The following is a 24,839-nucleotide window of genomic DNA, read 5'->3' on the forward strand; positions in this document are numbered from 1 at the left end:
AATGTTCTCCAAATATAGTATTTAATTTCTTGCTTTCACACCTGTGTTCATGCAGATGGTCCCTGGATTATGAGTATCACTTGCTTGAAGCCATGTTCCTCCCTGAACCATGTGATCCCGATCAAACTAAGTGCTCCTCATGGCCTGGCTTTTAAAGAAGCCAGTTTACTGGGGTACAGCAAATGAACAAAAATCTTCCAAATAAAGCTTTCCCATTTTTTTCCCTCTTCATCTCGTTCCTGTGAGAGAGAAATCAGCAGATATGTTAAATGGTAGTTTGGTCAGATCAGTCTTAGCTGCCTGGTGTCTCGTTGTGATTGCTTGTCTTTGGGAAAGCGCACAGGCAGATTTATATTTGAGATGTCGCCTCTGATTGGTCAGGGTAGTTACTTCAGCGGCCTTACCTGGCTGGCTCGGCCCAGAGCTTCATGCCATTTATTGTGTTATCAGACTAAGAAGAACCTCAGATTGGTCATTTTGTCTTCTCATGTTGGGATATTCAGTGAATTTTTTATATTTATTGAGCTGGAAATCTTTAGGGTGTCTTTTTTAAATCTTTTCCCCTTCACATGTACATTTACTTACAAAGAACATTCGAAAGTGATGTTTATGTAGTGGATTGATGTTTGAACTGACGACCTCTGCATGCCCACATTTAGAGTAACTTATAGTGCCATTAACAACAATTTGCCAGTACAGTGCACACACTGTACGCAAGGCACGTCAGGATGGTGAGCGCTCACTGAGATCGTGTGAGGTCCCATGAAAGCCTGGCACTCTCCTCTGCTTTATCACCTGGCAGAGCTCTACTTTCATTACTCCCTGCCCTCCATGGTGCCTCTCCTGCCCTGCACGTTCAGAATTAAATTTTTCTTTGTTTGCTTTCACATAGCACTAGCTGTGTAGTTTTAATTAGGTACGTGTGTCGTCTTCATAAAGACTGTACGTTTTCTGTGTTTTTTTGGCTGCATTGGGTCTTCGTTGCTGCGCGTGGGCTTTCTCTAGTTGCGGTGAGCGGGGACTTCTCACTGCTGTGGCTTCTCTTGTTGTGGAGCATGGGCTCTAGGTGCGTGGGCTTCAGCAGTTGTGGCATGTGGGCTCACTAGTTGGGGCACACGGGCTCAGTAGTTGGGGCTCGCGGGCTCTAGAGCTCAGGCTCAGTAGTTGCGGCGCACGGGCTTAGTTGCTCTGTGACATGTGGGATCTTCCTAGACCAGGGCTCGAACCCATGTCCCCTGTATTGGCAGGCGGATTCTTAACCACTGTGCCACCAGGGAAGCCCAAGACTGTAAACTTAATGAGGTCAAGGACAATGTTTTATTTTTAATTGTGTTCCTCTCTTTACATAATAAAGTTCCTCACATCTAATCAGTCGATTATTGAATTAAGTTTTCAATAGTATAAACAAAATCAGTCAGTAGTATGATTTGACTGTCAGAATACCGGGTCTAGTCTTACCAATATTTGTACCCAGACAAGGGAGGTAAAAATAGTAAAGTTATGCTCAAGTTATAATCCTGCCATACCTATCATATTGTGTACAACCCTGGGAACCAGTCTTAAAGGAGTACGGGAAATGGAGATTGTTGAGAGCATAGCAAGGATGTTCATCAAATTTTAAGGAGAACTTAAAAGGACAAGGGATGTTTAGCTTAAAGAATAGAACCTTAGGAAAGAATGGAATGTGATTGCCATCTTCAGTTTTTGAAAGCTTTTTCAAGGGGAAAGAAGAAGTAGACCTACTCTGCATGACTTTGGGGTTTGAACCAAGAGGAACTGAAACCCTAGGGTTTTGCAGCAGTATGGTGCTTTTTAAAAGAAAAAAATTGTTTAATGTGCAAAAAGAAGAGAATAAACACCCATAGTCTACCAGTGATTCCCTTGAATATGATGAAAGCTACCATCAATACACACATTCTGTGTGCAATTTCAGAAGGATCATGGCGCCCTTAGTGAATCCATGAATCTCTAGTTAAGACCTCATGTTCTCTTGTTCTGTGTGTGTGTGTGTACAAATATAAACATGTGTGTATATATTTCACAAAGATGATTATCATCTATATACTCATCACATTTTTCTCTAAATACATAATAATGACCACTATTGAGTTTTCACTGGATTCAGTAATTGTGCATTCGTTTAATACTCAGAACCACACATTTTTCCAGGTCAGTTAAATATTCATGATCTTCAACACCATTTTTAACTGGTGGCTATATTTTTGAGACATTTGAAATCTTCTTTATCTAGAGATGATTTACAAAAAGTGTTTCCCCAAATTTGTTTTGCATTTATTTTAGTACTTTTTTTTTTTTAAAAAGAAAAGTTATTTGTCTTAGATAAAATAATTGATGTACATAGCTATGTGGGGTTTTTTTGTTTTTTTTTTTTTACATCTTTATTGGAGTATAATTGCTTTACAATGGTGTGTTAGTTTCTGCTTTATAACAAAGTGAATCAGTTATACATATACATATGTTCCCATATCTCTTCCCTCTTGAGTCTCCCTCCCTCCCACCCTCCCTATCCCACCCCTCTAGGTGGTCACAAAGCACCGAGCTGATCTCCCTGTGCTATGCGGCTGCTTCCCACTAGCTAGCTATTTTACGTTTGGTAGTGTATATATGTCCATGCCACTCTCGCTTTGTCACAGCTTACCCTTCCCCCTCCCCGTATCCTCAAGTCCATTCTCTAGTAGGTCTGTGTCTTTATTCCTGTCTTACCCCTAGGTTCTTCATGACATTTTTTTTTTCTTAAATTCCATATATATGTGTTTAGCTATGTGTTCTTGTATTGGAAAAGCAATCTACCAGTCAAAAGACCCAGATCTTAGCTTTGGTTGTCATTTGTTAGCCATTTAACTTCTCTGAGCATTAGTGTTTTCTTACCTTTATCAAGGGGCTAGTACAAGCCTCCGTGACTTTCACATAGAGGAGGTAAAAAGAGTTTAGGGGGAAAGTACTGTAAAAACTGTTATTTAAAAGTATTATTAGATTTGCAAAATTAAAAGTATTTAAGAATGTCAGTTTTTTACATTTTTAGTGAATAAATGTAAAATGTGATACAGGCAAACCAACTTTTTTTTTTTAAGGGAAAATCCAGTCAGTTGATTACTAAACATTATTTGTTTTATGAATTTTCTTTCAGGAAGGTGGTTTTATCGTGTTAGTAATCTAAACAGCAGTAGCTGCTTTCACTTGAGTGCTCACAACGTGCCAAATACTGTGCTCAGCATGTGCGGCGTGTATTGTCTCATTTAGTCCTTATAACAAACAGCCTTGGAGGAATTGTTGAAGAAAGAATGCAGACCTATCACGTCATAAAACTTAGACTCTTGGTCACTTGTATTTACTCACTTTATATCCTAAAAGAGGCAGGATAAAGCATTGAGGTTAAGAGTGTAGGTTCTGGAGCCAGCCTGACTGGATTTGAACCCTGGGTCTGCCACTTAATAATTTTCTGACTTCAGCAAGGTAGTTAACCTTTTTCTGTTAAATGGGGATAAAATGTACCTACTGGTAGAGACATCATGACAATCAAATTATCGAATGTGAAGCATTTAGAACTATATCTGGAAAATAGTATTCTATAATTGTCATTATTTGCAAATTATTATTATTTAAAACTATGCAGCTCATTAAGTGTGACATTAGCTCACAGACTCCACTGATAGGACACTTTAGGGGACAGATATAGAGAACGTATTTTAATATATTTCTTACCTTGAACTAACTTTCTCACTACCATCTTTCAGCTTGTTGATTTAGCATGGTGGCCTCATGAAAACGATCTAAATCACCTTTTATTTCAGCTACTAAACCATCAATTAATGCTTATTTTATGTATCTTTTAGGACATTCTGATTCATTTGCATCCTTGAAGAGCATCGGTAGAAGAGGAAGGAAAAGATGGGTGTGAAAACATTTACTCATAGCTCTTCTTCCCATAGCCAGGAAATGCTTGGAAAGCTAAATATGCTTCGAAATGATGGACATTTTTGTGATATCACTATTCGTGTCCAGGACAAAATCTTCCGGGCACATAAGGTGGTACTAGCAGCTTGCAGTGATTTCTTTCGCACCAAACTTGTAGGCCAAGCAGAGGATGAGAACAAGAATGTGTTGGATTTGCATCATGTCACAGTGACTGGCTTTATACCCCTTTTAGAATATGCTTACACAGCCACTCTGTCAATTAACACAGAAAATATCATTGATGTTCTAGCTGCAGCCAGCTATATGCAAATGTTCAGTGTTGCTAGCACCTGCTCAGAGTTCATGAAATCAAGCATTTTATGGAATACACCCAACAGCCAACCAGAAAAGGGTCTAGATGCTGGACAAGAAAATAACTCTAACTGCAATTTTACGTCTCGAGATGGAAGCATTTCTCCAGTGTCTTCAGAGTGCAGTGTGGTAGAAAGAACCATTCCTGTTTGCCGAGAGTCGAGGAGAAAGCGCAAAAGCTACATTGTTATGTCTCCTGAAAGTCCTGTGAAGTGTAGCACACAAACAAGTTCTCCACAGGTATTGAATTCTTCAGCTTCCTACTCAGAAAATAGAAATCAACCAGTTGACTCTTCTCTAGCTTTTCCCTGGACTTTTCCTTTTGGAATTGATCGAAGGATTCAGCCTGATAAGCTTAAGCAAGCAGAAAATACCCGGACTTTAGAATTACCTGGCCCATCTGAGACAGGTAGAAGAATGGCTGATTATGTGACTTGTGAGAGCACAAAAACTACCTTACCTCTGGGTACCGAGGAAGATGTCCGGGTCAAAGTAGAAAGGTTAAGTGATGAGGAGGTCCATGAGGAAGTATCCCAGCCTGTCAGTGCATCTCAGAGTTCACTGAGTGATCAGCAGACAGTGCCAGGAAGTGAACAAGTCCAAGAGGACCTTCTGATTAGTCCACAGTCTTCCTCTATAGGTATAGTGTCTTCTATGTTTTCCATAATGCTATGAAGTCAAGTCTAGCTTTTCTTTTTTTAAAAGATTTAATTTAATTTTCTTTTTTTTGCCTGCGTTGGGTCTATTATTTTTAATTTATTTATTTATTTATTTTTGGCTGCATTGGGTCTTCGTTGCTGCAAGCTGGCTTTCTCTAGTTGCGGTGAGAGGGGGCTACTCTTCGTTGTGGTGCGTGGGCTTCTCATTGCAGTGGCTTCTCTTGTTGCGGAGCGTGGGATCTAGGCACTTGGGCTTCAGTAGTTGTGGCTCACAGGCTCAGTAGTTGTGGCTCACGGGCTCTAGAGCGCAGGCTCTGTAGTTGTGGTGCACAGGCTTAGTTGCTCCGTGGCATGTTGGATCTTCCAGGACCAGGGCTTGAGCCCGTGTTCCCTGCATTGGTAGGCGGATTCTTAACCAATGCGCCACCAGGGAAGTCCCTGCGTTGGGTTTTTGTTGCTGCGCACGGGCTTTCTCTAGTTGCGGCGAGTGGGGGCTACTCTTCGTTGCGGTACATGGGCTTCTCACTGCAGTGGCTTCTCTTGTTGCAGAGCACGGATTCTAGGCATGCAGGCTTCAGTAGCTGTGGCTCGCGGGCTCTGGACCGCAGGCTTGGTAGTTGTGGCTCCCGGGCTTAGTTGCTCCGTGGCATGTGGGATCTTCCCGGACCAGGGATCGAACCCGTGTCCCCTGCATTGGCAGGTGGATTCTTATACACTGCGCCACTAAGGAAGTCCCTAAGTCAAGTATTTTTAAGTGCTTATTAGATAAAAGTTTGGTGCTGTATCCTATAGGAAGTATTAAGAAGAATAAAACATGGTAACTGGGTTTTTTAGATGGTATTAATACTACAATATTTTTTTAATAAGTTACCCACAGGGAGCAAAGAAAATAGTTGAACAGTATCTGATGGGACACATATATGATGGCACAGTTCATATGTCTGTGATTAGTGAATTACTTTCAATGCAAAAAATACCAGTTTAAAAAATCCAGTTAGTGTTTTATTCTTGATTAAAATATTTATTGAAAACTTAGCCATGTGCCAAACTTGGGGATATATGATGAAAAAGACATATAGTGCCTGCATCTGAGGAGTTAATAGTCTAATTGGGGAAGCAGATGAGTAAATCAACAATCAGCACTAGACTAGAGGTAGGAACAATGTGTTACAGGTTCACTAAGGAAAGAGCAAGTTAACACTGTGTATTTGAGCTGGATCTTACATAATAAGTAGGAGTTTGCCCAGGTGAGGGAATGACATTTCTTTGAAAATGTATAAAAGCACAGAGGGGTAGAAGAACATTGCATATTTGATAAAGCAGTGAATTCAGTGCACAATGATGTGAATAAAGCATGGAAGCCTACAAGTATAGAAAATAATGGGAAATAAGAAAAATGAGCAGTTGAGAACATGTTGTGAAAAGCCTTGAACACTAGTTTCAGCTAGGAGTGCATTCAACTGCGTATAACAGGATCCCTTCAAAATGGCTTAAACCAAATGGGATTTTATTATTATTGCATAAAATATTCAGAAATAGGAAGTCCAGGACTGGTAGAGTGGCTCTACAGTGACCTAGGCCCCTTATATTTTTATAATCCACCGTCCTTAGTTTGTCATCCATATATTTATTGCTTCATGGTTATAAGATTTTTGCTTCATCTTTAGCCTCATATTCTAGAAAGGGGTAACTCTTGTATGGAATATGTTCCTAGAAGTCCCCAAAAAACTTCTGCCAGTTTATGTCACGTCATCTTTCCTAGCTGCAAGAGAATCTGGGAATACATGTATATTAGTTGGGTATGTAACTGCCTCACAAAATTACAGGAGAATGGATATTGTATGCAACTAGCAGTGTCTACCACAGCTTGGCCAAGCAAGCTTGGGTTTTATCCTAGTGGTAATAAAGAGTCTGCCTTAAATGAATGAAAAATAAAACATTTACAGATATTTTAGGAAAATGAATTTGATATTGGTCAAATTCATAGGGGGTTGGCTGGGGAGAGACAGTCCAAAAACCAGTAACAGTACAGTTGTCTTTGTATGAATGAAGATGCTTAGCATAATACTATAAAGAAAATGGGTATTAAGAGACTTTGTAAAGGAAGAATCATTACTACCTGATGATATTGAATATGTGGTTTGAGGGAATAAGAGGGTCAGGGTACCTGGATGACCAGGAAAATACTGATAACATTTTATTATATTCATTGATTATAAGTCACAGTTTTTCATATTTTATTATCTCTAAATTCAAATATGTTTTGCAATTAATAATCTTTACAGTTACTTTTTCTTTCTTAATGGTACAAAAAATAACGGTAGTTGTACACTCGATAGGAATCTATTAGATGCCATAACTACTATGAAAATCATTGGGAGGAGGTGGGAGCCCAGTTTTAAGAGTAAGTCAGCAAGATTTGTTCCATGTGAACCATGCTTGGGTGATGACCAGGCAACATGCCACAGAGCCGTTGAAAGGCAGGGTGGGTGAGATCAAGACTGGAGATTACCAGTTTAGGACTTTTAGCAGTGACAGATTGACTCTCAACAGGAAAATGTGTGTGTAAGAGCGAAAGCCAGAGAACTGATCCTTGAGAAGTATCTATGTTCAGGGAGAGAAGAAAACCCAACAAAGATCAATAAAGAGGTTTTCTCCCAAAGATTGGAGAACCAGGAGGGCCCCTTACCTTTGTTAATTTCTTGGATTTTGATCCACCATATGAGTTTCCCAGGGCTGTCACAGCAGCCGCCACACACTGGGTGATTTAAAACAAGAGAAATTTATTTCCTCACAGTTCAGAAGGCTAAAAGTCTGAAATTATGGTGTTGGCAGGGAAGGTTGTAGGGAAGGATCCTTTGCTTCTTCCTAGCTTCTGACAGTTACTAACATTCCTTGACAGTCCTCAACGTGTAGCTGCATCTCTCCAGTTTCTGCTTCCATCTTTATGGGGCCTTCCCTCTGTCTCTGGCTTCAGCACCACATCTCCCTTCTAAGGACACCAGTCATTGGATTATGGCCCACCCTACTCCAGTATGACCTCATCTAACTTGATACATCTGCAGAGACCCTATTTCCAAATAGGGCTATATTTACAGGTGCTAGGGGTTAGGACTTGAGTATGTCTTGGGCGGGGGCGGGGGGGGGGGGACACAATTCTACTCATATACCTACTAAAGATAATATTCCGAAATTTGGGACAAGATACTTGTGCTTTTCAAGTGACCACACACTCAGTAATATATTTGATGGCAGGAGATCCTAGCTATTTGACAATGTGACCAAGTTTTTGTTAAATTACTAACATGTTTAATCTTGGAAACACCTTGGTACCTTCTGAATAATGAACTAATAAGTAATTACTATTTTAATTATTTATCTGAGAACTTAGAAGCCAAATATTAATCTGAGTATCTTTCTAACTAAATTTGTGAAATAGCCTTATTAGATATGTGAAATAGCCTTATTTTACCACTCAAGTATATCTAATCAGTTCACATTTTGCCTTTATTATATTATTAACATGATTAAATAGAGAAGTTAGGAGCATAAGTAGAATAAGCCTTTCAGTTTTATAAGAATACTTCCTTTCCAATATATACTATTACAAATGTAGGTTCTGTTACAAAGCAGACATACAAAGAACTCTGATCTGAATATCATATAATCAGATAATCCAAATTAGGGTTTTTTTCCCTTGTCTTCATAGCAGATGTACTAATCACTCTCAACTAACCTATCTTAACTCCAAATCTGTACACCAAAATAAAGCCCTACAGAAAAAAGTTAAATTCCTCAGGTATACTAGGCAGTGAAAAAATGTAGGAGGGAGAAGAGGAAGATGTGTGTGGTACTTTTTTTCCATATTCCATAAGAATACTTCATAAGAGTACTTAATTTTACTAACTTATTAAAGATGATATATAGCAGGTAGTTTGTCATTCTAGAGACTGAGAGTATAATACTGAATATACTCATTATAAAGAAAACAAACAAAAAATACTCCTTATGAAATTCTAAAATAATAATTTAATTACTCATGAAATTAATTCAAATAAGATTTTACCTGTTCTTTTTATTGCCAGTTGCCCAGCAGAAAGTTATAAAATCTGACACTCCCAATAAATACAATAAGTACAGCAAATTTAAGAGAGAAATAATTGCTAAGTTTAGATTGGGTCTTGCTTCTCAAAAAGCTGGCCATCTATATCTGGTATGGTTTAAGGAAAATTTGTTTAAGTGAGAAGGACTTCATGATAGGGCTTCATTATTTGTCTTGAAGTATTCGATTATCTGTATACACCAAAGATAAAATAGTTTTAGATAATCCACAGTTTACTATGCTAATGAAGAAATTCAGGGGTTTTTCCTAGACTCTAAAATCTGCCGTTAAAAGAGAAGTGACTGTTATGAGGGTCAGTTAAGATGTTGAGAAATTTGACGGTTTGTGTATGAATAGTGAATAAACTTGTTGAGGTGAGCAGTTAGAATGATGGAAGAATTTGCGACACTGAGCATATATGCAGTATAGCATAATGATTAAAAATTCAGGACTTGGAGTCAGGCAGGTTTGGAGTCTGCTACCAGTTTCTGCCACTTACTAGATGTGTGACTTTGAACAAGTCACTGAACCTCACCAGGTTTCCATAACCATAAAGTAATGGTAGTATTACCTATCTATTAAGTATGTCAGTGCTCTCCAGCAAGACCACCAGGAACACACCTGTAGTTGAACAAGTTGGGGTGGTGGTTTTAATACCTGAAAATCCCAAACAGTTACTTAAATATACAGAATGAGTTAGTGTGCAGCGGGCATGTGTAAACCCTGTGTCCAACATAGAAGTAGTATCCTAGTAGTGGGCGTATTGGAATGTAAGTATCATTCATTACAGCAAGAGTGAGCCAGTTTTGGTCCCTTAAAATGGACAGATTCCTTAAGTGGAGTTAAATAGTTCCTGCAAGCCAGGCTCAAGTATCTCTGAAGAGAACGAACTGGCTATCATAATCAGGATGGTCCCAGGATTAGTGTCTTTCTGACTGAATAGGTCTTGCTGTTAGGATTGTAATGACCTCAGCAGAAACATGTTAATTTGAGGTCAGGGTCCATTTTTCTATGGCCGAAGCCTGGGATATGATATAATATTCCCTATAAAAGGGAATCTGCCTTCTGTAGTGCTTAAAAGAACAGTTATTAAGTTTTTGTCAGCAGGGTCAGATGGAGGATAATAGATCCAGCAATCTGTTAAATTCAGATTAGTAACTATGGTCTGGGGTGGGGGGGAAGTACAAGAGTTTTGTTTTTCCTTAAGTGGCAGAAGGAGATCTTAGGAGTTCAGAAACAATAGGATGAAGATGAAAGATCGTATTGGTTTTAATAGTCAAGATTAATAGTAAAGAGTACTGAAGAATCAGAAAATTAATCTGATTTTGTCATCTTGGGTAGGAGCTGTCCATTTTGAAGTCAGTATCTTCTGGAGAATTCCTTAGAAGGAATGGATGCACAGGAGTTGGAAGGGTGTGATATGTGTCTTTTAAGTTGGGAAACATGAATCCAATGAATGCCACCTCAAACTGTTACCACTGAATCAGTTGTTAACAATATCTGATCAGTTCCTTTCTATTGATAATCAATGGAGAGTTTTCTCTGGTGGCATCTTTTCCAGAAAACCAAAACTCCAGATTTTAAATCATTCATAAGCTCTTCTCTGTTTGTGATAAACCTGGGGTATCATTGTAGTATCAGTGTAGAACCTAAGATTTAAACCAAAATTCCCACTTGAAAAAGGCAGCCTACTATCAACTCATAAGGAGTCGACTTGTGGGTCGTAGAGATGATTTGTCTTATTGCTATCAAGGCTCTTGGCAGTACTTAAGACTGTGGAAGTTAAGAGGGTTTTTAAGTGCTTTGATAAGTATAGTTTTAAGATCTCATGTGTTCTCTTTATTTTTCTCTTGAAGTTTGTGGGTGATGGGGACAGCGGAGAGTCTGAGTAAAAGATCAGCTTATAGAGTTCTTTCAGAGCAACATCAGTGTAATGTGTGGTCCTGTTACTTGAGAATAGTTGGGATTTCCCCAATCAGGAATACAGAATCTATTAATTTTTCTTTTGCCGTTACAGCATAGCTGTTTAGCATGAGGACGCCTCAATCTACCCTAAAAATAAACAATCATCAAACAAACTCATAGCTCATTTGGAGGTGTTTAAAGATGTACATCAATGCTTGGTTCCTATCTTTGTCTTACCAAGGTTGTGTCATCGCTGGGAAGGCCATACACTGGAAATACCCATGGGGGTAGCTCTTGAAATCCCTGCCCCAGTGTTGGTACAATATTGATGTATCTCAGATGGACAATCTTGTTCATGTCGGAAGCTCCCTGCAAAATGGCTACTTCCAATTCCAAATTGTCCTTGGTGAAATTGAGTCAATTGAGAGATAAGTGTAACGTGTTAGGATTATGGAGAAAACATGAAGGAAACAGATGTTTGGCCTGGAAGAGATGCAGTTTCAGATTGAGATGACTCATAAGAACTGCAGTGGTCCATAAGAATAATGCTTGTGTAACTTTTTATTTCCAGTCGCAGAGGCCAGGGACCAGATGAAGCCTCCTGGTTCTGGGCATTTGAAACTAAGCAAAGCAGTTCACACAAAGACAAAATTGAAGTCAAGTCCTAATAAGGTTTTTTTAAACATCTTTATTGAAATACAACTTACATATCATAAAATTCGCCCATTTAAAGTGTATACTATAGTGGTTTTTAGTATATTCACAGAGTTGTGTAATTATCCCCCCGAAAGGAAACCCTGTACCCCTTAACAATGCCTCTCTTCTAGTCCTACCCCTATCCCTAGGCAACTACTAATACACTGTATAGATTTGCCTGTTCTGGACATTTCATATAAATGGGAGTATGCACTGTGTAGTCTTTTCTGACTGACTTCTGTCACTTTCTGTTATATTTTCAAGGCTCATATATGTCATACCTTGTAAAGTTTTGAAATGTTTTTGCCAGTCGGAGATCTTCTGAACTCAGCCTCCAGGGCCAGTTCAGATGGACCAGTCTGGTCTCTGTCCATCCTCTCATTACAGTGTATTTCTCTTGTAGACAAGAGTCAACACTAGATAGATAGATCATAGGAGCAGGTGTTAGAAGGCCAGAAAACAGTTTTGTCAGGGAACAATGACAAGTCCAACTGGATAAACAAAATATTCCCCAAAGACCTTTTTCTAGGAAAGCAAAATAAGCCCAACACTGAAAGGCTTCAGTGAAATATTTGAGCTCACTTGAGCATGAGCTTACCTCCCGGCCAGAAGCAGGTTGCACCTCAGAAGGACTTTTAGATATGCACTCTGTTGTCGAGGTTCCCAGTGCAAGGCAGAAAGACCTTCAGCCAAATCTCGATGAGCCCTTCATTTCTGCCAATGCGCTGTTGCCAGAGGCCACCAGGAGCATACCTGGTGAAACAAGTTGAGTTCAGTACCCATTTGAAGTGTGGGAGGTCACACACCATGGGGTCTTTCGGGCTTCTCAATAAGAGGGTGTTAGAAAGGACTTATTAGAGGATTTGGGCTTGTGTTACGTGATTTCAGGACAGCTGCAAGAACAAAGGATTGTTTGTTCAATCCAATTCAAGTAAGTGGGATTTGCTCGGGGACTGGTGATGTCTGAAAGCATAAATAACTCTGTGACTGAGAATCTTAACAAATATCTAGGAATGCAGACCAAAGTAAACCTAAAGCCAGCAGGGACTTCCATTAGCTAGAAGGGGGAGGTTTGGTATTTTTGTGATTGCACAGTGACCTTGTTTTTGTCTGTGCTTAAAAAAATTATGTGTTTGAGACCAGTGTGATCGGGTCTGATGTTGGTGTTCTGCAAGATTGTTTTATGTCCAACAGAAAACACTAGGCCTAGCTGTGAATACCAGGCCCACTCCTAAGTGTCAGTGTCAGGCCAGTTCCTCTTTCTCAAGTATGAAATAAGTTGTTTAAAACATATAGAACTGTGGCTGGAACATGGTAAAAGCTCAGTAGTGGCTGGACCACTGTAATTATTTTTCACCACCAGAATGGTTTTTGTAAGTGTCTTAAGTACTTAAACAACGGTTAGCGAAAACAGAAATCAGTTTGATGGAATAGAAGCTATTATACAGCACTCCTTAATGATGGAAGAGAGTAGATTCTCTCTTGATAAAATAGCCCTTAACATGCAAAGCTGATTGTCTCTATAAATCCGCTTTACTGTTGTATAAGAGAGAGGGTTCTATTCAGAATTCTTAGTCCTCATTACCACTGAGAGCAGAATCCCTATACTTTATTTATTTATTTAATTTTTATTTATTTATTTATTTATTTGGCTGTGCTGGATCTTAGTTGCAGCATGCAGGATCTTTAGTTGTAGCATTCGGGCTCTTTTAGTTGCGGCATGCAGGATCCAGTTCCCTGACCAGGGATCGAACCTGGGCCCCTGCATTGGGAGTGCAGAGTGTTACCCACTGGACCACCAGGGAAGTCCCAGAATCCCTATAGTTTAGAAAGGAAACTTCTTTTTTTTTTTTTTTTTTTTTTTTTTTGCGGTACGCAGGCCTCTCACTGTTGTGGCCTCTCCTGCTGCGGAGCACAGGCTCCGGACGCACAGGCCCAGCAGCCATGGCTCACGGACCCAGCCGCTCCGCGGCATGTGGGATCCTCCCAGACCAGGGCACGAACCTGTGTCCCCTGCATCTGCAGTTGGACTCTCAACCACTGCGCCACCAGGGAAGCCCGGAAACTTCATTTTAATAATTTAAGAAACATCACTATCACCTCAGCAAAGTAAAATTGCTGGTATAGCCTGCTATTAAATCAGTTCAATTAAAATTCCAATTAATATGGTTACTTGTGCTGTCATGGGCAGAAACCACCGTCTCAGGAAAAAGTTTACAAGATTTATTTGTGCTGATGGTTACGTAAGTGATATAACACTATGTGTTATAATGTCCACAGTATGGATAGATTTCTAAAAGTCTGTTTTAACTCTTAATTTAGCTTGGTGTTGTTTTTATTTTTGGCACATTTAATGTGCCATGGACTAGAAGAGAGTACCCTTTGTTTTACTTTCCACGCTTTCTATCCATCAGATTAGGGATCTAGAGGCCAAGGTTTAGATATTTTAGAATGGAAATAGATTTAAGAGGGACCATCTGCTAGATATGTCTCGTACTCCATTTTAGTTCTTTTTGACCAGCCTTTTAAGCAGACTCCTGGTAACACCAGAATCAATCCAAAGCACAGTGGGTTTCATTTCCACCTCACCATGACCCCACTCCCTCCTAAAAGTATTACAGTTTACTTGATGGTGAAATTTCAGTTAGATCAGTCTTCCTGGCCTGCCCTAATCACACCTTCAGGCCTTTTTTGCAAGTCTTTACCTATAAGCTTTAATGTTGCCTGCGTTCTGAAGAACTGCAGAATACTATAAAGTAGATTTTTGTGTGTGTCCATGGTGTCCAGATCCAAATACCTGGATTTTTCCAGTTTTTAATCCTAGGACAGATTGAAATGTTAGTGTTTAGTTCCCTCTTTAAGGAAAAAAGTGACAGTGGGAAGATATTGACAAGTGAACAGCTCTTTCTTAAGCAAAATGCAACATTATCTGGTCCTCCAACCCACATCTGGTTTAAAAACAAATGAGAAGGATCAGGAATAAGTTGGATAAATAGGCATAGGGGAAAAGCATAAATGTTTCTTGATAGTAAGGGAATAAGAAAAGAAAAGGCATGCACAGGAATGCCAAATACACACCAGTAAGGGTGAGATGGGGGTGAGGGGACAGGAGGAATAGAGGTGCAGTTAGGGATGAATGTAAATGCATAGGGTCTTGTCTTCTTTCAAAAACCTCTATCAGGGCTTCCCTGGTGGCGCAGTGGTTGAGAGTCCGCCTGCCGATGCAGGGGACATGGGTTCGTGCCCTGGTCCGAGAAGATCCCACATACCGCGGAGCGGCTGGGCCCGTGAGCCATGGCCGCTGAGCCTGCGCGTCCAGAGCCTGTGCTCCGCAACAGGAGAGGCCACAACAGTGAGAGGCCCGCATACCGCAAAAAAAAAAAAAAAAAATCTCTATCAGTGTATTAGAACACAGTATAACAATTGGTGTTCTTGATGATTACCGTGAGTCATCAAGAAACAAGAAAAGAATTATATTTAGTATTATTTATTTACGAAGTCAAGGCAAAATACAACTGTCACAAATTTTCTAGTGCAAATTATTTAATAAAGTAAGCTTGGATGCCTTAAAAGGGATTCGGTTAGTTTTTTGGAAAATTTTACTTAAGTAGAAAATGTGATCGGTTCCTAATGTCAGCAAATTCAAGTGTTCCAAGGGGGAAAACTGAAGTATCGGATTCAAAATTTTCACTGGGAGGAAGTTTCATCCTGTGTATCTGTTAACAGATGATATTTATTAAATGTTCACATGTATATGGTGTTGTACAACTGTTACAGTTAGTACCTTTTAGCTTTCATTAAAATACTGCAACCAGAAGAGTGCTGGCCGTAAGGACTGCACAGCCGCAGAGGCTCGTTTGTTCACTTGGGGCAGCACAGCTTATTCGCACGCCGTAAAGCCATTGACCAGGTTTAGTACCTGATGAGAACAGGCGAGGCTGGTTGGATCTACCCTCCCACTGAAAACAACGTGATCTTTTTATTTTAAGTCACCTTTTAAAGTATTTGAAAAGATGGTTAGGGAACTGCCAGGTTAATTTTAGGGGGGAGTCTGATGCAGAGAGGTAAGTACATATCAGAGCACTAAAACCATTTTTTACATAAGACATTTGCCAAAACACAAGAGGGCTTTGGTTCATCAAGTCGAAGAGTGAGGGAAACAGAGATCGACCCTGTGAAGTCTTAAAGAAGTTGCCCCACGCATTAAGCACTAGGACTCAACCTGCTCCCCTTCCTCCAGACTCCACAGGGGATTCTAGAAACAGCTGCCTTGGCAGTGGGCCGACTAAGAGATGAAAAGGGAAAAGGGGGAAAAACACATCCCTGAGAAGTGGTGGGCACAGACCAGCCTCCTGCAGATTTACATTCTGCTTACTCCTTGCATGGGTAGGCCAGTGAATCTCAAACAGTGAATTGGGTTAGACAGGGCCTGCCCTCTAGGAATCTGGCAGAGGCGAACAGAAAGCTTCTCTGGAAGAGGGTATGTTCATCCTCCCCTTAGCAAATCAGTCCCCTGCAAATCATTTTCAAGGGCAGTAATCACTGTCAGAACAACCAGCGCACGCACGAAACATGGATATCAAACATTTTGGCAGCAGATGGGATTTCAGCAGAAGAGAGAATTGGTGAATCAGAAGATAAATTAGAAGAAATCACCTGAGTGCTGCACAGAGAGAGAAACTATTAGGGTTCTCCAGAGAAACAGAACCAGTAGGACATATATATAGATATACAGAAGGAGGTTTATTCGGAGGGATTCACTCACATGATTTTGGAGGGTTAGAAATTCCATAATCTGCTGTCTGCCAGGTGGAGGCCAGGAAAGTCGGTTGTGTGGTTCCAGCCCAAATCCGAAGGCCTGGGAACTGCTGGCCTCTTAGTGTCCAAAATCCCAGTCCAAGTCCAAAGGCCCAAGAACCAGAAGTGCTGATGTTCAAGAGCAGGAGAAGATGGATGTCCCAGCTCAAGCAGAGAGCAAATTTGCCCTTCTTTCACCTTTTTGTTCTGTTCAGGCCATCACCAGACTGGATGATACCCACCTGCAATTGGTGAAGATGATCTTCCTTACAAAGTCTACCAATTTAAATGCTGATCTCTCTGGAAACACCCTCACAGACACACCCAGAAATTATATTTTACCAGCCCTCTGGTCACCCCTTAGCCCAGTACATTGACACATACATTAACCATCACACAGACAGTGGTAGAGACTATAGGTGTAAAAGAGGGTAAGGGTTATGGATGGTACAAACATAGGTATGATGAAAGTCCTAAAAGGAGAGGAGAGAATGGCTGAGAATTTTCCAGAATCTACGAAAGACAACAGTCCATAGATAAGAGGCCAGCAAATTCCAAGATGTTCAGGGAGCAAATGAACAAGGTGAGAGGATTTGATCCACCTCAAATCAAGATTTATTATAAAGCTACAGTAACTAAAGTGTGGCATTCATGCAAGTACAGACAAGCAGAGGGAACTAGTAGAGAACCCAGAAACAGACCCATGCTTTTAGAGCACTGCAGAGCAGAGGAGAAAAGACAGACTTTCCAGTAACTGTGTTCCATCACAAAATCAACTCCAGGTGTGTTAAAGAAAAGACCCAAGTGCCAAGGGCAAAACCTAAATCTTTCATAAGGTAATTTGAGATAGGGAAGGATTTTTAAAAACAAGCTCTGAAAGCCATAACCATAAAGGAAAAGACTGATCAATTCAATTAAAATATAAATTTTTTGGTCATCAAAAGAAAATGTAAAAAGACAAGCCATGTAAGAGGGGGAAATATTTGTAACATCTTTTACCTACAAAGATTTTGTATCCGAAACATGAAAAGAACTCATGATAAAAAGGACAACTCAATAGCAAGACTTGAACAGGCATGTCACAGAAGAGGGGTTCAATAAATACATGAAGTTAAAAAAATACATATTCTATGACCGAGCAAGTCCATTCCTGATAATAGATACCCTAGAAAAAAAAGCATGTGTATGTGCATTGTTACTTGAATATATGCACAGCAGGGAATTCCCTAGCGGTCCAGTGGTTAGGGCTCTGCGCTTCCACTGCAGGGGGCATGCGTTCTCAATCCCTGGTCGGGAACAACAAAAACAACAAAGTATATTCCCAGCAGTGTTGCTCATAGTAGCCTGAAACTGTCCATCAAGAGTGAATTGGATAGGGCTTCCCTGGTGGCACAGTGGTTGAGAGTCTGCCTGCCGATGCAGGGGACGCGGGTTCGTGCCCCGGTCCAGGAGGATCCCACATGCCGCGGAGCCTGCGAGTCCAGAGCCTGTGCTCCGCAGCGGGAGGGGCCACAACAGTGAGAGGCCCGCGTACCGCAAAAAAAAAAAGTGAATTGGATAGATGATGAATAATATCTAACTTCATTTACATGTAACAACATGGATAAGTCCACAATATTGAAGGAAAGAAGCAAGGCATAAGAATACATACAGTGTGACTCATTTTATGTAAAGTTTAAACCAGACACCATTAAATGGTATGTACTCTTGCGTACTCTTCGTGGTGAGGGCATGATAGTAAATATTTTAGACTTGACTTCTGTCCCAAGCTCACTTGCTCCACTCTGCCACTGGAGTGAAAGCAACCCTCGATGGTGTTCAGCTGTGTTGTAGCATAAAACAACCCCTAGTTTATGGAAATATGCATTTGAGGTAAAATTACTTTTTAAAAGGAAGGGGGAGGGGATTTCCTGGCGGTCCAGTGGTTAGGACTCTGCGCTTTCACTGCCGAGGGCGCGGGTTCGATCCCTGGTTGGGGGAGGATCCAGCAAGCGGAACAGCACAGCCAAAAACAAATGGAAATAAAAAATAAATAAAAGGAAGCAGGATAAGAAGAAAAGGAAAAAAATGAAAGAGGATGCTGATGGTTGCCTCCTGGAAGGAGGGGTTTGTGATCAGAGAAGGGTAATGGGAACTTTCAGGATGCTGCCAGTGTTTTAGGGGGTTGTGAGGAGGTTTCACAGATGTTCACCTTACAGCTGTCTTTCTCATTCTATGTGGAAGTTATGTGTACAACAAGTAAGTTGTATGTCACAATAAAATAAGTTTTAAAAAACAAAACTTGTTAGTGCTTCCTTAAATGATTGTTACAACATTACTTAATTTTATGTGAATTTTTGTTTAGTTTACATTTGAATTGCTCTACTTTCTAAAATTTATATCAAAGAAATACTCTTGAAAGAATTTAAGTAGTGATATAAGGCTGTTGTTTCACATGTGATTTTTTAAAATCACATAAACGTTTAATTAAAATAAAAGTAGGGACTTAACCTGGTGGTCCAGTGGTTAAGAATCCGCCTTCCAATGCAGGGGATGGATGTGTGTTCAATCCAGATCCCACTTGCTGCAGGGCAACTAAGCCCATGTGCCACAACTACTGAGCCCATGCACCGCAACAAAAGATCCCGCACGTCACAACGAAGACCCCGTGTGCCGCAACTAAGACCCGATGCAGCCAAATAATAAAATAAAATGTAAAAATTAAACAAAAGTTAAAAAGTTATAGAACACTACTACTTCTGACCGGTAATTCAGGGTATATACATTAAATAATCTGTTCAGAGGCTTGGAGACACAGCTTACAATTTATATCTTGGCTTTATTTATTACACCAAAGTATTGACAGCTGTCTTTTTTATTCACAGGTTCAGTAGATGAAGGCGTCACTGAAGGGTTACCTACACTTCAGAGCACTTCTAGCACCAGTGCTCACGCAGATGATGATGATCGGTTAGTACTAACATAGTACATAGTTTTCTTGTAAGGGCTGTGCTTGTAACTCTAAACCCAAGCATTCTATCTGGGAATTATATAAAAGTTTATTGCGACCTCCCTTTAGTATATTTTTTAGTCATCAGGTAGCCACATAAATTAGACAAGTTATAGTACAAGGGTTTTTTTTTGGCATTTCCAAGACTTCCCAGCCCAGTTGCTTTAAATAGTATCTATATTAGGGGTTGGCAGGCTGTGGACCACAGGCTAATTCCAGCCACCACCTTTATTTGTAAATCAAGTTTTATTGGAACACAGACATGCTCATTTGTTTATATATTGTCCGTGGATGGCAGAGTTGAATGGTTGAAACAGATCATGTGGTGTGCAAAGCCAAAAATAATTACATCTGACCTGCTACCAAAAAAGTTGATCAAACCCTTATCTATATACTCATGGTTCCCAAGTCATTATCTTCACATTGACCCTTCCTGTTTGATAATTTTCACATAGACATAGCAGGGCCAAGACTTAATATATGGCCAAGACAGACTCTAGCCTTTCCCTCCCCTCAGGCCTGCTCCTCCAGTCCTCCTGTCTCGGTGAACAGCACCATCATCCCCCCAGTTTCCCAAGCATTGTCTCTGGGAATTATACTTGATCCTTCTTTCCCTCACCTCCCACCACCATATTTAATCTTTAAGCAAGTCCTGTCAGCTCTGCATCCAAAATATACTTCTCCTCCTTCTCAGTCCACTTCTCCTCCAGCTCTGCTACTGCCACCCCAGCCCAGGTCACCACCATCTTTTGCCTTCACTACAGTAATCTTCAACTGGCCCCTGATTTCATTCTCCCCTACTCCAGTCATTCTCCATGTAGCAGCCAGAATGATTTTGTTTTTTAAATTAAGTCAGATTATGTTGCTGTTCTAAGTAGCAGATTCTTAAAATTCTCCAGTAGATTCACACTTAAAATCTAAACTCCTCACTATGCCTTTACAGGCCTACCTGATAGGACTTCCTTCAGACCATACTCCTCCTTGCATACCATATCCAGCCACGCTGACCTTCTTTCAGTTCCTAGAATATTTCTAGTCCATATTTGTTCTGGTTTGGGGCCTGTCTGCCATTTTAGGGCCTTTACTCTGCCTGAAATGCTTTCTCCCCTAATTTCCACATTGCTCACTCTTTCCTGAATCTTCAGATCACTGTCTAAGTGTCAGTTCTCAAGGAAAATTTTCCTGACCACCAGTCTAAAGTAAAACACCGATCACTCTGTTTTAATTCTCTGTTCTGATCATTTTCTCAAGTGTTTATTGTCTGTCTCTGACCACTGAATATAGACTTCACTGAATTAACTCCTCCTCTTAGAGTCCGGGACAGACTTAAAAAGTATATTTGTTGAAAACTTGAAGGATTCAAAGAACTCAAACAAGGTTTTTTGTTCTTGAATAGCTAAACCTGATACAGCAGGTTATGAACCAGAGTCATTTGAATACGTTAATGAAGGTGTAAACAAATGGAAATATGCCTACATTCCTTAATTTCAAACGTTAATGAGGTTGTCTGTTCTATACTAGATACTGTGCTGAGTGGTGGCATATTGAGATGAAACGTAATAACCCTTTACCCTCAAAGAGATCAAGCCAACTTTGGGGGAGGGGGAAGAGGTTAAAGACAGACAAGTAAGCAGATAATCATGAGTCATCTGCAGAGGGATCGGTTGCTCTGCATAGGAGGGTACCTGCCTAAACCACTGATGAATCAAAGAAGGCTTTCGGGAGGAGGAGGTAACTTCTTGGGTACATTTCATAAAACGGCTGGGCGTGTTATCTAAGCACGTGAAGGAAGTTAAATACATGAAAGCACAGCACTCAGAGAGAACTGTTAAGGAGGAACTGCTTGGTATGGGTATGTTTGGGGAGTATGACAAGAAATGAGGCTGGAAGAGTACACAGACCCAGATCATGCAGAGTCTCGTCTGCCTTCACTCAAGATAACAGTGAACCATCGCAGGATTTTTATCAGGGGACTGATTTAATCAGAGAGATCACTGTGAAACAGTGAGGATGGGTTAAAGGGGTGTGGGCTAAAGAGAAGGAGTTATTAATTCAGCCGTGTATTGATGAGGGCCTGAATTAAAGCAGTAGTAGGAAGGAAAGTATTAGAGAGATTAAAGATACCTAAAGTAAAATAGTTTATGATATGTGCTTGGTCATACGACCTTGCTTAACTTAAGATACTTGACATTCTGGACAATAACATTGTTTCTCCTTTTGTTATAAATGAAACTTGTAATCTAACTTTTAAACTGCTTCAAAAAGTCTTAAAGTGTTTTTTTGTTGTTGTTGTTCATTTAAAGTTGTGCAGAAGTGTTTATTGAACTTAAAAATCAGAGCCTGGTTGCCTTCTTTGGTCTGTTTTTTAGATTGGAAAATGTTCAGTATCCCTACCAACTCTACATTGCTCCTTCCACCAGCAGCACAGAACGGCCAAGTCCAAATGGTCCAGATAGACCTTTTCAGTGTCCAACATGTGGGGTGCGATTCACCCGTATTCAGAACCTGAAACAGCACATGCTCATCCACTCAGGTAATGTCATCATCCCTATTGTGGCATAAATGAGCACTCCAAAACATTTTATTTTGAACTTCCAGTTAAAAACAGTAAACAGATGCTTTTGAGTTAGAAAAAAGTTTATCTCTGGGAAGTCTAGTGAGAACAGATAAACATAGGTCCATTGCTGAATTGGTGCAGTGTCAGAAATGTATTTGCTTACAGGCATCAGTATTCTCATTAAGACTTGGGTTGGGTGTAATATGTAAATGAAAAGGATATCAGATGCATGTGTGTATATATGTGAGGGAGAAAAGCACAAATACATACGGTAAAGCAAATGGGGTTAACAGGATGTATATTGGTGTTCTTTGTACTATTCTTGTAACTTCTCTAAATTTATAATTATTTCCAAATAAAAAGTTTTTAAAAATTAATAACAATAATTTAATTTTAATTCTACAGTCCTAAATTTCTCTGTGCCCTGATTAGTCAGCCTTGTAGTATTTTTTTGGTGTAAAAGAGATTTTGGATAAATGATGTGTAAAACATATTTGAAATTTAAGTTAAGTGTTCACGTAAAGGCAGTAAAATTCTTGCAGATAGAACACTGACCTCTGATAAGAAATCTTTACCGCTATTCTCAGCTGTATAACTATTTCACTTAGATAGGTCTAACAGTCCCTGTGCTAACACTAATTCCCTATGACTTTGTTGAATCAATGGATGATGTTTTGAAGGGTTTTGAAATTTTATTTGCTAAAACTGTGATAATGAATTGGAAGGGACCATTAATATACTTTATATTTCATATATTAATTTCTACATATTTTTCCATCACTATTACATTAAATACCCAAAAACTCAATCAAGTAGTAGTTCTGTTGCAATCACTAATTATGTTCAGAGATGTTAGAATTTCCCTTTTTTCTTCTCATTTTTCTCTTGAGATAGGAAATGAAGAGTAGGTACTGATCATTTTCACATCTTCTCAATATAAACCTCACTACTTTAATGAAATGAAGTAATCTTTTGTGAAGATTTGGGCTCTGCTTAAATACTCTGGTTAAATTGTGTTTTGAAGTCTATAAAATACAAGATTTGGAAGCGTTCAAAAATCCATTGGAGTATATATTACCTCAATTACCCCCACCCCATGGTGCCTTTCTTTCTCGCTTTCTTTTTTCAAGCACTAGCGACTTCTTAGATGTTCTGTACCTTTTCTGAGATACTGAGTTTGGAACTCATTTTTGCTGATGATTTTTGTCTTTTCAGATTATCTCTTGCTACAGAATTACAGTTCAGAAGTCTGTGAGGTTTATGACATTTCCACTTATTTTATTTTTAGATAATATTTTGTTTTGCTTTATTTTATAGGAATTAAACCATTTCAGTGTGACCGCTGTGGGAAAAAGTTCACCAGGGCTTACTCGCTAAAGATGCATCGCCTAAAGCATGAAGGTAAACGCTGTTTCCGGTGCCAGATATGTAGTGCCACTTTCACTTCCTTCGGGGAATATAAACACCACATGAGGGTTTCCCGGCACATTATCCGCAAGCCTCGGATTTACGAGTGCAAAACATGTGGCGCCATGTTCACCAACTCTGGAAATTTAATCGTGCACCTGAGGAGTCTGAACCATGAAGCGTCAGAGCTAGCAAACTACTTCCAGAGCAGGTGAGGTGCACAACAAAAACCGAACCAGGAAAACTGCTTTCTAAACTCTCTTTTCCTGCTTTTAGGGCAGCCTGCTGTGTTTTTTTATCAGGTTGCCAGCTAATCAGTCACATGCCTTTTAAATTCCCACTATCCAATAATGCTCTGATCTCCTGATCTGATCAAATTTTGCTGATCCTTCTAAGTATAAACAATTTTAAATACATTTATAGTTGGCATTAGAAATCTTTTCCTACAGAAGTAGACTACTTATCAGCTTGTTTTGGTTTTTTTGTGGGTTTTTGTTGTTGTTTTTTTAAATACAAGGTTAAAGTAATTCTGTAGTACATTTTAAAATAGACCTTATTGGAGAATTTACCGTGTCAGATGATATTTAGTGATAGTGGATTACTTCAGACTCTTTGGATGTTAATTAAATTCTTGACCACTTCTCTCTTTTTTCTTTAAATAATAAGAGAAAATTCTACACCAACTATGGTGTAGAACTAATGGATATGATAATTTACATCAAATGAAGTTTTCCTTTTTTTATTTCAGTTTAGAGCTCCATGCTTTTAATATAAAAAGCTTATAATAGAGTTACCTTTCTGATTTATTGGGTATCCAAGGATCAGGTTCTAGTTCTAGCTCTGCCACTAACTAGTGTTATGATTTAACACATCACTTTACAGACGAAGAAGCTTGAAACGTAGAGAAAGATAAAATGTAAGCTTTAAAGATGATTCCTAAGGTCTCCTCTAGATATAAAATTCTGTTGTCTATTTTTAATACTTTATCAGAATTGTACATCTGTAGGAATTCTTAGTTTCTTATAAAATCAAATCTTAAATTTTTAACTGCCTTCATTTTTTAAATCTTATTTTTCAGTAGATTATTCCTGCATAGATTTTGTTTTCTCTTCAAGCCAGACATTTTGTTTAATGTAATCATTTCTAACTCTGGGTGTCTGGTTATCATATCACTAAACCTAGATTATACATGACATAACAAACTTTGTTCCGGACTAAAATAGTGTCCCAGTTAACCACGCCTGTTTTCTATATCTTCCCTGTACTGAGCCCTCTATCCTCTACTCTTGTTTAACACCTGAACACTTTTTAGAAAATATAACATAGGACATCTTAAATTGCTTTGCAGATGAGCAGACTTCAGTTTTTTAAATTAATAGTGGACAAATTATAAAATAACCTTAAGTATATTAGTTATTGACATTATAAAGTGTAATGAAT

General features: G+C 39.4%; 1 protein-coding gene across 6 annotated transcripts in view; it reads left to right on the forward strand.

Moving 5' to 3' along the window:
- Positions 1-24,839, forward strand: part of ZBTB44 (zinc finger and BTB domain containing 44) — a 70,987-nt gene that overhangs the window by 37,358 nt on the left and 8,790 nt on the right. For 3 of the 6 annotated variants that reach the window (XR_009520338.1, XM_060017654.1, XM_060017655.2), the window contains 4 exons: positions 3,855-4,927; positions 19,311-19,395; positions 21,805-21,968; positions 23,310-23,610. Coding sequence is in view for 5 of the 6 variants with exons in the window: in XM_060017654.1 (XP_059873637.1) it covers positions 3,910-4,927; positions 19,311-19,395; positions 21,805-21,968; positions 23,310-23,610 (1,568 nt within the window). In the remaining variant the exon portion in view is untranslated. Of the gene's footprint in view, positions 1-2,937; positions 4,928-19,310; positions 19,396-21,804; positions 21,969-23,309; positions 23,611-24,839 lie in introns of those variants that run through there. The other 3 variants (XM_060017658.1, XM_060017657.1, XM_060017659.2) reach the window with 3 other exon arrangements.

Source organism: Delphinus delphis, chromosome 8 (assembly GCF_949987515.2).
Source record: "Delphinus delphis chromosome 8, mDelDel1.2, whole genome shotgun sequence".
NCBI lineage: Eukaryota > Metazoa > Chordata > Mammalia > Artiodactyla > Delphinidae > Delphinus > Delphinus delphis.